The sequence below is a fragment of the Ornithorhynchus anatinus genome, chromosome 4 (assembly GCF_004115215.2).
Source record: "Ornithorhynchus anatinus isolate Pmale09 chromosome 4, mOrnAna1.pri.v4, whole genome shotgun sequence".
NCBI lineage: Eukaryota > Metazoa > Chordata > Mammalia > Monotremata > Ornithorhynchidae > Ornithorhynchus > Ornithorhynchus anatinus.
This window is the reverse complement of record NC_041731.1, coordinates 62,631,350-62,647,333: the sequence shown is the minus strand read 5'-3', so window position 1 is coordinate 62,647,333 and position 15,984 is coordinate 62,631,350. Positions and strand designations below refer to the sequence as shown.

Here is a 15,984-nt window from a genome sequence, read left to right as displayed (position 1 = left end):
TTATTAAATGCATTTGTATTTGCACCCTTGATTCACCCCTCCCTCAGGCTCCCAGCACTTTAGTATATATCTGTAATTTATTTATAGTAATGTCTTTCTCCCCCTCTAGACTGAAAGCTTATGGTGGGTAGGGAATGTGTCTACCAGCTCTGTTGCACTGTACTCTCCAAAAGACTTAGTACAGTGCTCTGCATGCAGTAAGTGCTCAATAAATACGATTGATTGATTAAATGTCATTGGATGTGCCTAAGCTGAAAAATTCACACGTCCAATATGTCACCTTTCAGTGGTATAATTTAAATCCAAAACGAGTTCATTAACTAGTTTTCACCAAAAACCTACTCAGTACTAAACTATAAATTTATAATGGTAGAGAATATGTCGGTTATAATGTTATATTGCTTTCTCCCAAGCACTTAGTACAGTGCTCTGCACACAGTAAGCGTTCTATAAATATGGTGGACTGACTGGCTGACCACTATTTAATATCAGAGAATATGGGACATTAATGATGATGGAGTCAAACGCTTACTACAGTGCTCTGCACACAGTAAGCGCTCAATAAATACGATTGATTGAATGAACAATGGGTCAGCCTTTAGGAATTGATTCTAGTGATGGCGAGAAGCAGCAAGGCGTAGTGGATAGAGCACAGGCCTGGGAGTTGGACGGTCATGGGTTTTAATTGCGTGTCTCAGTGGAAAGAGCCCGGGCTTAGGAGTCAGAGGTCATAGGTTCTAATCCCAATTTTGCCACCTGTCAGCTGTGTGACTTTGGGCAAGTCACTTAACTTCTCGGTGCCTCAGTTATCTCATCTGTTAAATGGGGATTAAGACTGTGAGCCTCATGTGGGACAACCTGATTACCCTGTATCTACCCCAGCGCTTAGAAGAGTGCGCGGCACATAGTAATCACGCACATAGTAATCACTTAACAAATACAAACGTTATTGTTATTATTAAAACCGGTTCTGCCACATGTCTGATGTGTGACCTTGAGCAAGGCACTTCACTTCTCTGGTCCTCAGTTACCTCATCTGGAAAATGGGGATTGAGACTGCGAGCCCCACGTGGGAGGTGGACCGTGTCCAACCCTGATTTCCTTGCATCCACCCCAGCGCTTAGTACAGTGCTTGGCGAGTAGACTATCAGATATGAAGGGGGAGGGAGCTCCACTTAGAAGAACCCAGAATTTAGAACTCAGAATGTAAGGCAGATGCACTATTAGTTGTAGGAGAGCGCTCTACTGCTGCGTGCTTGATGATCTTTGAAAAACTGCAGTTTTTGTAAATCTGTGTTTGGTTAGAAAGTAATGTCTCCTAATTTTTCTTTTTCTTTTCAGCCATCACTCCGTCAAAAGCCAGTAGGAAAATCCTGCCAGTATGCTTGAAATGATATCGATGTAACAAATGGAATCACCATTCAGAGCTACACAAAATAAGTGCAAATGGGACAATGTATAAATCAGAATAGTATTTCATCCAGGAAATTACCTTTTCTTAACTCTTCTAATCTAGTTCACATAATCCCCAGTGATGTCATTAATTTTCTTCATTCATTTGGGAGTATTCTTATTACTGTCACGAATTTTGCCAATATTTGTGAGTATTCAATTACTGAATGGAAAAGAAAAAGTACCTTTACTCCCACAACTTTTCCTGCTGCACCTTTGGCTGTGCCACTGTACCTCAGGCAGTCTCTTGTGATTCCTCTCAACCCCCAATTTAAAAACTGACAGAGATCTAGAAAAGTGTCCCCCCAAATAGTTTGTTTTACTTCAAACCAGGTACAGCAGCAGATAACTGACGTGTAGGTTGTAACTCTGTGCTGCAAAAACCAGTAGACATAAATTACATGACGAAAGAACAGGCCGACGGAGAAATCAAGTCGGAATAAGACAAATACTTGAGTCACAGTGGCCGCTGTTTGGATGGAGAGGAAAGGGTGGGCTCCAAAAATATTGTGGAGGAACAACCAGCAAGATTTGCCAACAGACTGAATGTGAGGGTTGAAAATGAGGAAGGAGATAAGAAAGCTAATGGTGAGGTTGTAGGCTTCAGAGACAAATGGCGGGGAGGATGTTGATATCATCAATTGTGATGGAAAAGTCAGGTGAAAGGGAGAATTTGCGAGGAAAGATGAGTTCAGTTTTGGACAAATTTTGAACTTGAAGTGCCAGTGGGATTTCCATGTAGGTATTTCCTGGAGGCAGTAGGAAATGGGAGAGGGAGGGCGATCCTAGGCTAGCGAGGTAGATTTGGGGGTCATCTGCATTAGAGGTGGTAGCTGAAGCCATGGAGAGGATGAACTCCCCAAGGGAGTGAGTGTGGGAGTGAGTGTCAAGTGAGAATCAATCACTCGATGGAATTTACTGGGCACTTACTATGTGCAGAGCACTGTACTAAAGAGAACAATATAATAGAGTCGGTAGACATGTTCTCTGCCCACAGAATTTACCGTCTAGGGGGAAGGGAACTCAGGAAAGAAATTTGAGGAATATCCATGGCTTGGGAGTGGAAGGTAGAAGAAGGACTGGGAAAAGAGACTGAAGAATACGCCCGAAAGATAAAAGGAAAACAGAAAAACCAGGAAAGAACTGTGTCAATAGAGCCAGGATTTGATAGTGGTCCACAATGTCAAATGCGGCCAAGGGACTGAGGAGGGTTAGAATTAAGTCAGATATGGCAAGAAGTAGGTCACTGATGATCTTAAGGAGGGCTATCTCAGTGAAGAGGAAGGAAACCGGATTGGAGGTCAAGTGGGATATGAAGCTTGGAGTAATAATTTACACTAATGTAAAAACTCTTTGATAAAAGCTGCCCCTAGGTGTCTGAATAGGGATTCAGTTCCTCTAATGCTAACCTTCTCACTGTTCCTCGATTTCGTCTATCTCGCCGCTGACCCCTAGTCGATGTCCCGCCTTCGCCCTGGATCACTCTCCCTCCTCATATCTGAAGGACATTGACTCTCGCTCCCTTCAAAGCCTTATTGAAGGCACATCTCCTCCAAGAGGACCTCTCTGACTAAGCCCCCCACTTCCTCTTCTCCCACTCTCTTCTACGTCACCCTGACTGGCTCCCTTTCTTCATCCCCCCTTCTCAGCCCCGCAGCACTTATGCTCAGATCTGTAATTTATTGATTGATTGATTGATTGATATTAATGTCTGTCTCCCCTCCAGACTGTAAGCTCATTGCGGGCAGGGAATATGTCTGCTTATTGTTGCATTGTATTCTCCTAAGTGCTCAGTACAGTGCTCTGCACACAGTAAGGGCTCAATAAATATGATTGACTCTGAAACCAGAGGCTTCAAGGCCATTGTTTAAGGGATCCCGGTGTCTCAAGTCCCCTCTCAGGGTGGCACCTGGAGAGTTTCCAGTCCTTTCCAGTCCTGTCCATTCCATTCCGAGCTTGGCCAGTGGCCAGCGAGTGGAAGACAATCTGCTACAAGTCAAAACTCACCCGTGCTGGACAGCAGCGGCGGGGGAGAGAGTCGAGGGCGGAGACCCGAGTTTACTGCACGAAAGGTTGCAATGGTCCACCACTTCCATATTTTTACCAAGAAAACTGTATGGATCCACTACCGGAACGATTGCAGATGGGGAGCGGGTTGCTCTGGGAGGGATGTGTCCATGGTGTCGCCATTCATTCATTCATTTAATTGTATTTAATGAGTGCTTAGCACCGTACTAAGCGTTTGGAATGTACGATTCGGCAACAGATAGAGACAATCCCTGCCCAACAACGGGCTCCCATCTCCGGATTGGAAATGACTCGACGGCATAAGACAAGTGTCTCAAATAGAGGTAGTTATTAATTGTGTCTTTTGTGTGCCCAGTAGGCATGTTCCGTACTAAGGGCTTGGCACTGTGACCATGACGTGGGTGATGAGCCTGGAGGTTAAAGGGAAGGGAAAAATTAGTCCAGCTGGGAGTAGTGGCCTGCATCTTCTGCTGGAGTGGGAAAGGAGGAGGAGGAGAAAGAGGAAGAAGTTGGGGAAGCTGGAGAGAGTTAAGTGCTTCTCTGGGGTAGCGTGGGTGCGTCTCACAAGTACCCCCTCTTCCTCATTTTTTTTTCCCTCCAAGACCACCGTGGTGCTTACCCCCATCTCATTTGCTATCTCGGGAATATCGGGGCCTTGTCTTATTGAAGAGAAGCTTCTTGACCTGGGATAGACCCCAGGCCCGGGAGTCTGAAGGTCGTGGGTTCTAATCCTCGCTCCACCAGGTGTCTGCTCCTTGACCCTGGGCAAGTCACTTCACTTCTCTGGGCCTCAGTCCCCCCATCTGTAAAATGGGGATTGAGCCAGTGAGCCCCACGTGGGACGGGGACTGCATCCAGACCCATCTGCCGGTCTCCACCCTAGCGCTTAGTAGAGTGCCTGGTGCCCAGTAGGGGCTTAAGAAGTACCAGAATTGCTATAGAGAAGCACCGTGGCTCAGTGGAAAGAGCAAGGGCTGCGGAGTCAGAGGTCATGGGTTCAAATTCCAGCTCTTCCACTTGTCAGCTGTGTGACTTTTGGGAAGTCACTTCACTTCTCTGTGCCTCAGTTCCCTCATCTGTAAAATGGGCATTAAGATAACTTATCTGTGCCTCATCTGTAAAATGGGGATGATGACTGTGAGCCCCACGTGGGACAAGCTGATCATCTTGCATCCTCCCCTGTGCTTAGAAGAGTGATTTGCACCTAATAAAGGGCTTAACAAATGCAATTATTATTATTGTTTAAGAGCTTAGTACAGCGCTGCTCTGCACATAGTAAGGGCTCAATAAATGCTAAGCAGCGTGGCTCAGTGGAAAGAGCCCAGGCTTGGAAGTTAAAGGTCATGGGTTCGAATCCCAGACCTGCCACTTGTCAGCTGGGTGACTGTGGGCAAGTCACTTAATGTCTCTCTGCCTCAGTTACCTCATCTGTAAAATGGGGATGAAGATTGTGAGCCTCACGTGGGACAACCTGATAGCCCTGTATCTGCCCCAGCGCTTAGAACAGTGCTCTGCACATAGTAAGTGCTTACCAAATACCAACATTATTATTATTATTATTGAATGAATATTAAGAGGAGGAGCAGGGGCAGAGGAGGGGCCAGTCACTAGGGCCTCCGGGGCATCGGGGCACCTGGGTGGGCATCACAATAGGGCGCTTTGGGGCGGGGGCCCGGTGGGGGGGGGGGTGTCTCTCTCTCTCCCCCCCCCCACCTCCTCCGGTGTCTCCTCCAGGGTTTGTCGGTTTGCGCTCCTGGATCTGCGCTATAGAAGCAGCGTGGCTCAGTGGCAAGAGCCCGGGCTTGGGAGTCAGAGGTCATGAGTTCTAATCCCGACTCCACCGCTTGCCAGGTGTGTGACTTTGGGCAAGTCACTTCACTTCTCCGGGCCTCAGGGATCTCATCTGGAAAACAGGGATGAAAACTGTGAACTGTGACAACCTGATCACCTTGCATCTACCCCAGCGCTTAGAAGAGTGGTTTGCGTTATAGCTGGGGAGAGGGGTAGGAGAGCCTGCCCTGCCCTGCTATAGAAGAGAAGCAGCGTGGCTCAGTGGAAAGAGCCCGGGCTTGGGAGTCAGAGGTCATGGGTTCTAATTCCCCTTCTGCCACTAATCAGCTGTGTGACTTTGGGCAGGTCACTTCACTTCTCTGGGCCTCAGTTCCCTCATCTGAAGTGGGGATGAAGACTGTGAGCCCCACATGGGACAACCTGATCACCTCTATCCCCCCAGCGCTTAGAACAGTGCTTTGCACATAGTAAGCGCTTAACAAATGCCATTATTATTATTGCTGTTGTTATTCTAGCCGGGGACGGGGCCTGTCTCTGTCTGCCCCGCCCCGTGCTATAGCCGGGGGAGGGGGAAGAGACAAGACTGTCTGCTCTGCCCAGCGCTATAATAATAATAACTTTGATATTTGTTAAGCGCTTACTATGTGCAGAGCACTGTTCTAAGCGCTGGGGGAGATACTGGGGAATCAGGTTGTCCCACGTGAGGTTCACAGTCTTCATCCCCATTTTACAGATGAGGGAACTGAGGCCCAGAGAAGTGAAGTGACTTGCCCACCGTCACCCAGCTGACAAGTGGCAGAGCCGGGATTCGAACCCATGACCTCTGATTCCCCAGCCCGGGCTCTTTCCACTGAGCCACGCTGCTTCTCTAGCCGGGGAAGGAGTGGAGGGGGGAGCGGAGGACAGCCTGTCTGTCTATCTGCCCACCCCGCGTTATAACCGGGGAGGGGGGATTAGAGAAAATTACGGTATTTGTTAAGCGCTTACTATGTGCAAAGCACTGTTCTAAGCGCTAGGGCTTACAAGGTAATCAGACTGTCCCACGTGGGGCTCCCAGTTTTGATCCCCATTTGACAGCTGAGATAACTGAGGCCCAGAGGAAGTGAAGTGACTTACCCACAGTCACTCAGCTGACAAGTGGCAGAGCCGGGATTCGAACCCGTGACCTCTGACTCCCCAGGCCGGGCTCTTTCCACCGAGCCACGCTGCTTCTCCGTCGGCCCCCGCCGAGAGCTACAGCAGGGGTGGGAACGGATGACATCCTGGCCGTCTAGCTGCCCGGCCCGCGTTATAGCCGGGGAGGAGGAGGAGGAAAAGAAAGAAAAGGAGGAGGAGGAGGAGGAGGAGGAGGAGGAGGAGAAGGAGGAAGGGGGGGGGTGAGCTCCTCTGTCCTGCCCCGCCCACCCCTCCATAGCAACGCGGGGTTGTGGGCAACTCCACCCTCAGCCTTGCCACACAAGGGAGCCTGCCCATCCAAGCCCCTTCCCCTCCTTTGCCCTCCTCTGCCCTCCTCCTCCTCCTCCTCCTCCTCCTCCTCCTCCTCCTCCTCCTCCTCCTTCCCCCTCCTCCTCCTCCTCCCTGCCCCCTGCCCCCTGCCAACCGGGCAGCAGCATGCAGGAGAAGCGGCTCACCACCGGTAGGTCCCACCGCCCCCACCCCAAACCCCATCCCAGGCCACCGTCACCTTTGACCCCTGCCACTCGGCCTTCTCTTTTTTCTTCATTAAACCCTTCGTGTGGCTAGGGAGCTGAGCCTGGGAGACGGGATCACCTGAGTTCCAATCTCCCCCCTGCCACCGGTCTGTCGTGTGACCCCGGGCAAGTCAGTCCTCTCCAGCATTTTAGAACAGCGCTCCGGAATTTAGAACGGTGCGGCAGAGCTTAGGACGGTGCTTGGCACGTAGTGAGGCAGTGCCGTTATCATTATCAACTATATATCTTCATCACCCTATTTATTTTGTTTAATGAGATGTACATCACCCTGATTCTATTTATTTGCCATCGTTTTTATGAGATGTTCTTCCCTTTGACTCTATTTATTGCCGCTGTTCTTGTCTGCCCGTCTCCCCCGATTAGACTGTAAGCCCGTCAAAGGGCAGGGACTGTCTCTATCTGTGGCCGATTTGTACATTCCAAGCGCTTAGTACAGTGCGCTGCACATAGTAAGTGCTCAATAAATACTATTGAATGAATGAATCAGGCTTGGCACATATAGGCGCTTAATAAATACCATTATTATCAGATTATGATTCTCAGAGACGTGGATTGCGTCCGATCGCGTTAACGTGTATCTACCCCGGCGCTCGCCCGCGGTGCCTGGCACACGGTGAGTGCCTAACAAATACCATGAAAAGGAAACAGACGTTAAAACTTCGATAAAATTGAAGTGTATCGCTATTGTGAGGTAAGAGTCATTCGGCCACTTGACTCGGTGTTCCAGGCCGGGATGGCCTCGGCCCTGACGGTCGCGGTTTGGGGAAAGTAGGTTTTATCTGCCCCGGCCGTGGAGGGGGCATTTTCTCCCCAGAGATGGTTCGGGAGGAAGGGGCAGCCCCTCTGCGGACCCAGGAGTTCTCTGACCCCGAGGATGTCCAGAGCCTTATCGGACTTCTTACAGATGGGATACTTACGTCTGCTGTGTGACCTCAGGCGGGTCACTTCTTTGTGCCTCGGTTACTCCGTCTGTAAAATGGGGTTTAGGACTGTGAGCTCCATGTGGGACATGGACGGGGTCCAACCTGATCACCTGTATCTCCATAGCACGTAGTACAGTGCCTGGCACATAGCGCGCACAAATGCCATAAAGAGTCAGATCAATCAGTGGTATTTATCTATGTTGGTATTTGTTAAGCGCTTACTATGTGCCGAGCACTGTTCTAAGCGCTGGGGTAGACATAGGGGAATCAGGTTGTCCCACGTGGGGCTCACAGTCTTAATCCCCATTTTACAGATGAGGGAACTGAGGCACAGAGAAGTTAAGTGACTTGCCCACAGTCACACAGCCGACAAGTGGCAGAGCTGGGATTCGAACTCATGAGCCCTGACTCCAAAGCCCGTGCTCTTTCCGCTGAGCCACGCTGCTTCTAGTATCTAGTGCTCACTATGTGCAGAGCGCTGCACTAAGCACTCGGGAGAGTACACTACAATAGAGTTGGCAGACAGTCTCTGCCCTCAAGGAGCTTACAGTCTAGTTCGTGGGCCAGAGCTTTAAAAAATGCTAATAATTGTGCAGATAGCTTAGTAATTAGCAGACGAGTACATTCCATTCTTCTCATAATGCATGTTTTCGGCAATTGGAGTAATATATTCTAGAAATTTAGGAAACGTTCTTCCAAAACGTTCTTCCAATGACATGCATCTTACTGGAGAGAACGCGATGTGATGGAAGAAAAGCATCAGTACTATAACACAAGTTCCCTTAATGTAGAGTTCCCCGAGGTGTAGCCCCCCTGTTGTCAGAGAAATGACTGTGATTAAATAGAATCAGAGGAAATGAAATTGATGAGTAGACCTATCTTTATTAATTTCTGGGCTTTCCTTTCAGATGGGAACGAGTGAATAGCCCAAGCAGTGTGGCCTAGTAGATAGAACACAGACCTAGGCAGTCTTCTGACTGGCTTCTGTTCCCGGCTCTGCCACTTGTCTACTGTGTGACCTTGGGCAAGTCACTCACTTCTCTGTGCCTCAAGTACCTCATCTGTAAAATGGGAGTTAAGACCGTGAGTCCCATATGGGACATGGACTGTGTCCAACCTGATTACCTTGTATCTTCCCCAGCGTGTAGTACAGTGCCTGGCACATAGTAAAGGTATAACAAATACCAGTTTTGTGTTTTGTTTTTTTAAAAAAAGATTGGGGAAGAAAAACAGGTAATGGAGGGAGACAGAACCGGGAAGAGAAAGAGCAGACAGACTCTCTTGGAAACAGACACAGACACACAGAGAGATGGACAGACAAAACAAGACAGAAATAGAGAGTCTCCCACAGGCGCATTTCCCCTCCAAGGCACAAACATCCAGATGATTTTTTCCCCAAGGAGGACAGTCTGACCACAGTAGATGAAGGAGAAAAACACAACCAAGACCACCCTGGTCAAGCAGTCGATCAATCGATAGTGTTTATTTAGGGCATATTACGGGTAGAACGCCTTACTGAGGGCTTGGAAGACTTAGAAGACATGATCCTTGCGCTTAAGACCAGGAGACAGACATCAGTTGGGGAGAAGAGAAGGGAAATAGGGATAAGTGATAGTGCTTGGATGCTTGGATAGGTAAAGTGATATGTATAGAATGATAATAATAATAATAATGGTACTTTTTAAGAGCTTACTATGTGCCAAACACTGTTTTAAGCGCTGGGGTAGATACAAGTTAATCAGGTTGTCCTGTCCCACATGGGGCTCACACACTTATCCCCATTTTACAGATGAAGTAACTGAGGCCCAGAGAAGTGAAGTGACTTGCCCGAGGTCACAGAGCAGACAAGTGGCAGAGCCGAGATTAGAACCCAGGTCCTCCTGATTCCCAGGCCATGGCTAGATCCAATACTGTTTCTCCCGAAGTTCTGCGACTGTTGGCAACCCGGCTTTTTGATCCCCAATGGAGAAATTACTGTTGCTAATGTTGCCAGGAGCTACGGTCTGGGATTTTTGGCTCAGGGGTGATCACGTGCAGGGTGGCCTCAGAATCCCAGAGAGCCTCCCCAGCTCCGGACAGGAGTTGGAATGCTGCTAGAAATGGGGGAGGGGGGCGTTCAGCTAGCTCCCTCCCTCCTTTTGAGCGTGCCTGCCAACCCTGTTCTATTGTACTCTCCCAAGCTCTTTGTATAGTGGTCTGCACACTGTGAGCGCTCGACAAATACGACTGGCTGTGGCTGGATGACTTACGAAAGCCGCGGGCATCTGGTGTCTTAGTGACAAACCTTGATTTTCTTTTTATGGTATTTGTAAAGTGCTTGCTATGTCCCAGGCACTGTTCTAAGCACTGGGGCAGATGCAAGCCAATCAGGTTGGATACGATCCTTGTCCCAAGTTGGGCTCACCGTCTCAATCCCCATTTACAGATGAGGCAGATGAGGCTCAGAGAAGTTGAGAGGCTTGCCCAAGGTCACACAGAGACAAGTGACTCCCGTCATTGGGCAGGGATTGTCTCTATCTGTTGCTGAATTATATATTCCAAGCGCTTAATACAGTGCTCTGCACATAGTAAGCACTCAATAAATACTATTGAATGAATGAAGTGGCGGAGTCAGGATTAGAACCCAGTTCTTTCTGACTCCCAGGCCCGTGCTCTGTTGGGCTACGCTGCATCCCCTCTTTCCGAAGCTCATTTTCTTGTGCAGCCTGAATACATGTAATAGTAATCAACCAGTATCTTCAAGATAAAGGATTTGGATTGTGACAACATTCAAAATTTTCTTTTATTTCAGATCCTCCAGATATAACAGAAGAAGAATTTGTAAGTAAAATTCAAGGGAATTGATTTTTTTTTGTATTGGTTTTGTTGTGGAAAATGAAGGGGCCATAGATAAAGTGTCTAGACTGTATTTTATATTTTTAATAGTACTTGTTAAATGCTTAATATGTGTCAAACACTGTTCTAAGCACTAGGGTGGATACAGGTTAACTAGGCCAGTGCAGTGTCTGTCCCACTTGGGGCTCACAGACTAAGCGGGGAGAGAGAACAGATATTGAATCCCCATTTTGCAGTTGAGGAAACTGAGGTACAGAGAAATTAAGTGACTTGCCCAGGAACACAAAGCAGGCAAGTGGCAGAGCAGGGATTCGTTCATTAATTCAGTCGTATTTTATTGAGGGCTCACTGGGGGCAAAAATGAGCTCACAGTCTAGGGGGATTAGAACACAGGTCCTGTGGCTCCCAGGCCTGTGCTCTTTCCATCGGGCCACACTGTTTCCTATAGTACCTCCCACACCTAGATGCTATATGACCTCGGACAAGTCACCTCACTTCCCTGGGCCTCAGTAACCTCATCTGTAAAATGGGGATCGAGACTGTGAGCCCCACGCGGGACGGATACTGTTTCCTTCCCGATTTGCTTGTATCCAACCCAGCGCTTAGTACAGTGCATAGTAATCGCTTAACAGATACCTCAGTGATTATTATTATCATTTTGAGAGTTCCGCTCCACCAGCCGTCAATTCTAAGACATTAAGAGGCCGGGTTTTGGCCAGGGTGGCAGGACGGGCATCCCTCCAGAGAGTGGTGAGGGTGGTGACAGTGCCTTCAAGCTGCAAAGGGAAGTTTCTAGGAGGGCTGGATCGAATATTTCCAGCTGTGCCTGAAACAGGAGTTTCAGCTGGGAGGACTGGTATTAGCACTGCGGGATGATTGTCGTCCGCCCACGCTGCTCTCTTCTGCTTCTCCCTGCTGGTGCTGCCCCGGCTAGAGAGAGCCATGGCAGCACCAGTCCACCCTCAGAAAATGCGTGGAAGGGCCTGTGGTGGAGGTGAGTGGCAGCTTGGGGAAGTAGAAAATCCCCTCTCATCATCACTTTCCCTTCCTTCCTAGAGAAGCAGCGTGGCTCAGTGGAAAGAACATGGGCTTTGGAGTCAGAGGTCATGAGTTTGAATCCCAGCTCTGCCACTTGTCAGCTGTGTGACTGTGGGCACGTCACTTAACTTCTCTGTGCCTCAGTTACCTCATCTGTAAAATGGGGATTAAGACTGTGAGCCCCACGTGGGGCAACCTGATTCCCCTGTGTCTCCCCCAGCGCTTAGAACAGTGCTCTGCACATAGTAAGCGCTTAACAAATGCCAACGTTATTATTCCTTCCCTCTCAATCTTTATTTCCTGTCTTCTTTGCCTTGTCGATCAATCAGTGGAATTTTTTGAGCGCTTACTGCGTGCAGAGCACTATACCAAAAGCTTGGGAGAGTACAGCACCACAGAGTTGGCCGGCACGTTCCCTGCCCACAAGGAGAAGCAGTGTGGCCTAGTGGATAGAGAAAGGGCCTGGGTGTCAGAAGGACTTTAGTTCTAATCCCAGCTCTGCCACTTGTCTACTGTGTGACCTTGGGCAAGTCACAACTTCTCTGTGCCTCAGTTCCCTCATCTGTAAAATGGAGATTAAGATTGTGAGCCCCAGGTGGGATATAGACAATGTCCAACCTGGTTCCCTTGTATCTACCCCAACTCTTAGTACAGTGGCTAGCACATAATAAGCGCTTAACAAACACCATTTTTAAAAAGGAGTTTGCAGCTTAGCGGGGGATTCAGACATTAGTATAAATAAATTATGGGTATGCACTCAAGCCCCGTGGGACTCAGGGTGGGTGAATATCAAATGCTCAAAAGGTACAGATCCAAGTGCATAGATGAACCAGTCAGGGGACCTGAGTTCTAATGCCGCCTCTGTGAGCTTGGGCAAGTCACTGTACTTTTCCGTGCCTCAGTTACCTCATCTGTAAAACAGGGATTCAGTGCCTCTTCTTCCTCCTACTTAGAATGTGAACCCTGTGTGGAACAGGGGCCTGTGTCTGACCTGATCATCTTGTAGTTTCCCCAACATTTAGAACAGTGCTTGACACAAAGTAAGCACTAAACAAATACCACAATTATTATTGTTGATTATTAGAAAGGAGAGGGAGTCAGGAAATGAGGGCTTAACTGGGGAAGTCTAGAGGGGGAGACAGACATTAAAATAAAATTAGAGATATATACATAAGGGCCATGGGGCTGAGGGAGATGTGATATTCACAGTGCATAAAGCCCGGTGAAAAGAGTTTGCTGAACTTTGCACTCAGGGAGGGAAAGACCTACACATTGCTCTTGAACATTATTCTTCACCATTAGAAGTTCCCAAAAGTGAGTGATACATGAATTTGGAAGATTTATCAATATTTCATGGGCTCATCTCGTGGTGTTTTTATTGTACTCTGCACTGTGCACCCAAGTGTACGGTTTCCCATAATGTTCTTCCTGCTTTCCCTCCCCTTTTTTCTTTCATCTCCACCCCATTTTAAAGACTACTTTTTTAGGCTCCACCCCATCCCAACTTGAGCTCCCCAAGTTCTGGTCTCTTTAGCCATGGAAAACAGTTGAATGTTCCCTTCTGTTGTTCACTGTTTGGAGCATATAGTAATAATTACTATATTTGTTAAGTACTTATTATGTGCTAGACGCTGGGATGGATACAAACAAATCGGGCTGGACACAGTCCCTGTCCCATATGAGCTTCGTGGTCTCAAACCCCCTTTTACAGATGAGGCCCAGAGAAATAAAGGGACTTACCCAGGGTCAAACAAGAGACAAGTGGCAGAGTTGGGATTAGAACCCATGACCTTCTGACTCCCAGGCCCATGCTCTGAATTTTGGCCTCCCATTCACCTCACTCTAATTCTTCTTCAAAGTTTTGTTCCGTTCGGAACAAATACCAAGCCTAATGCAGCATTAAAAAAAGCAAAAAACAAAAGAGTGTTTTGGAAAAAAAAGGTTTTCCAAAGGGAGAAAAAAGAAAGAGTATTTTACTGGGAGGTACAGTCAACTCCTGATTGCCTTACTTTTATCTTGAGTTGTAAAAATATGAACTGGGTAAGCTTTTTTTAAACTGTATTTATTAAGTACTTACTATGAGCTAGGCACTTCACTAAGTACCAGGATAGATACAAGCTAATCAGATCGGACACAGTCCATGTCCCGCATAGGGCTCACAGTCTTGATCCCCTTTTTCAGAAAAGGAAACTGAGGCACAGAGAAGTTAAGTGACTTGTCCAAGGTCACACAACAAACAATCCTTCTGTGTGACCATCTGACTTCCAGGCCCGTGCTCTATCCACTAGACCAGTTTCAGACAGTAAGTTAACGCTAGCTTCTATGACTGTGGGACAATGTTCATCTAAAAAAGCCCAGGTGAAAACAATTTACTTAACTTGGCAGTCAGGGAGTGAAAGACCTACTCATTGTTTTTGAACATTATTCTTCACTGATTGAAGTTCCAAACAGTGAGTGACTCATGACTTTGGGAGCCATTTAATTTATCAATATTTCATGGGTTCATCTCATGGTGTTTTTATCGAACTCTGATAACTTGCCACTTAGGAGAGTGTACCTATTGGGTTTTGGAAACCCACCCATGTACGTAGCTAATATTGCCAACACAAGTGCCGTATTTCAACCTCAGTATCCTTAAGAGCACATTACATGGATAAAACAGATTATGATATATGACATGCATCATTCATTCATTCTTTGAGTGCTTACTGTGTGAAGAGCATTCATTCCTTCATTCAATAGTATTTATTGAGCACTTACTATGTGCAAAGCACTGTTCTAAGCATTTGGGAGAGTACAATACAACGATAAACACATTCCCTGCCCACAACTAGCTTAAGGTCTAGAGGAGAGGAGACAAATTAATATAAATAATTACAGATATGTGCATAAGTGCTGTGGGGCTGGGAGGGGGGTGAACAAAGGGAGCAAGTGAGGGTGACGCAGAGGGGAGTGGGAAAAGAGGTAAGGAAGGCTTAGCCAGGGAAGGCCTCTTGGAGGAGATGTGCTTTCAGTAAGGCTTTGAAAGTGGGGAGAGTAATTGTCAGTCAGATTTGAGGAGAGAAGGCGTTCCAGGCCAGAGCGAGGACTTGGGCGAGGTGTTGGTGACGAGATAGACGAGATTGAGGAACAGTGAGAAGGTTAGCGTTTGAGAAGTTAAGTGGGTGCCCTAGGTTGTAGTAGGAGAGTAGCCAGGTGAGGTAGGACGGGAGCAAGGTGACTGAGTGCTTTGAAGCCAATAGTGAGGAGTTTTTGTGTTGATACAGAGGTGGATGGGCAACCATTGGAGTATTTTGAAGAGTGGGGTGACGTGTCCATGACGTTTTTGTAGGAAAATGATCTGGGCAGCAGAGTGAAGCATGGACTGAAGTGGGGAGAGTTAAGAGGTTGGGAGGTCAGCAAGGAGGCTGATGAAGGTGGGATAGGATGAGTGATTGAACAACTTCCACAGTTTTAGATGTGATTCCTGAAAAAATCTGGGCCAGCAAGTTTCCCATTAATGAGCTAATAATCCATGTTGAAATTAAAGCATGAATTTGTTTTAGTTTGAGTTCTAGTACATTGACTGTTCACCTAAGAAAATACTGATAAAGAAATGCAAAACTCCTGATTTTGGAAAAAAGTTACAAGGGAGAACATCATTTAAAAATGAACAGATTTTGGGAAATACAAACTAGTTATTGCTACTCAGATAGATGCCTGATTTTTTACTTGTTTGCCCTTTTTATTAATTTTCTTAAAACTCTTTTATTTTAAAATATTTCCGATACATACAGGAAGCACTAAAATATGGTAATGGAGTAGTAACTTTATAGGTAAATGATCCTGTTTGCTTTTTTGAAATATAAGGGCACAATATTTTCAGTAAATAAAAAGCAAATGTTCCTTTGTATTTTCAAATGTCTTTGGGTCCAAAGATAAACAATTTTAGTTTTAAATGCTATTCTTGAATCTAAATAGTATTTATATTACTGGTTATGAATTATATCATCATTCCTTTTCAGCAATTCCACCTTTTCTGAGGTGTGTATTGTATCATTTATGCCGAACCAAAAAAAGAATGTTATAATATTCACAAGGCATCAGTTTCTAACTAAAACATTCTCACAAACATAAAAATATTCTAATCAAATACTTAAATCTAGTTCATTAAAGGACTCATACTTTCAAACATCAGAGGTCACGCTTAAATTATGGTCTTATCT

At 46.8% G+C, this 15,984-nt stretch overlaps 2 protein-coding genes across 2 annotated transcripts in view; both read left to right on the top strand.

Moving 5' to 3' along the window:
* Positions 1–1,531, top strand: part of FBXO43 (F-box protein 43) — a 37,851-nt gene extending 36,320 nt beyond the window's left edge. Inside the window, exon 5 of the mRNA XM_029063616.2 lies at positions 1,342–1,531. Within this exon, the coding sequence (XP_028919449.1) occupies positions 1,342–1,389 (48 nt within the window). The 3' untranslated portion in view covers positions 1,390–1,531. The remainder of the gene's footprint in view (positions 1–1,341) is intronic.
* Positions 1,532–6,828: 5,297 nt separating this feature from the next.
* Positions 6,829–15,984, top strand: part of RGS22 (regulator of G protein signaling 22) — a 130,100-nt gene continuing 120,944 nt past the window's right edge. The window contains exons 1-2 of the mRNA XM_029064178.2: positions 6,829–6,907; positions 10,698–10,726. Coding sequence (XP_028920011.1) covers positions 6,883–6,907; positions 10,698–10,726 — 54 coding nt within the window. The 5' untranslated portion in view covers positions 6,829–6,882. The remainder of the gene's footprint in view (positions 6,908–10,697; positions 10,727–15,984) is intronic.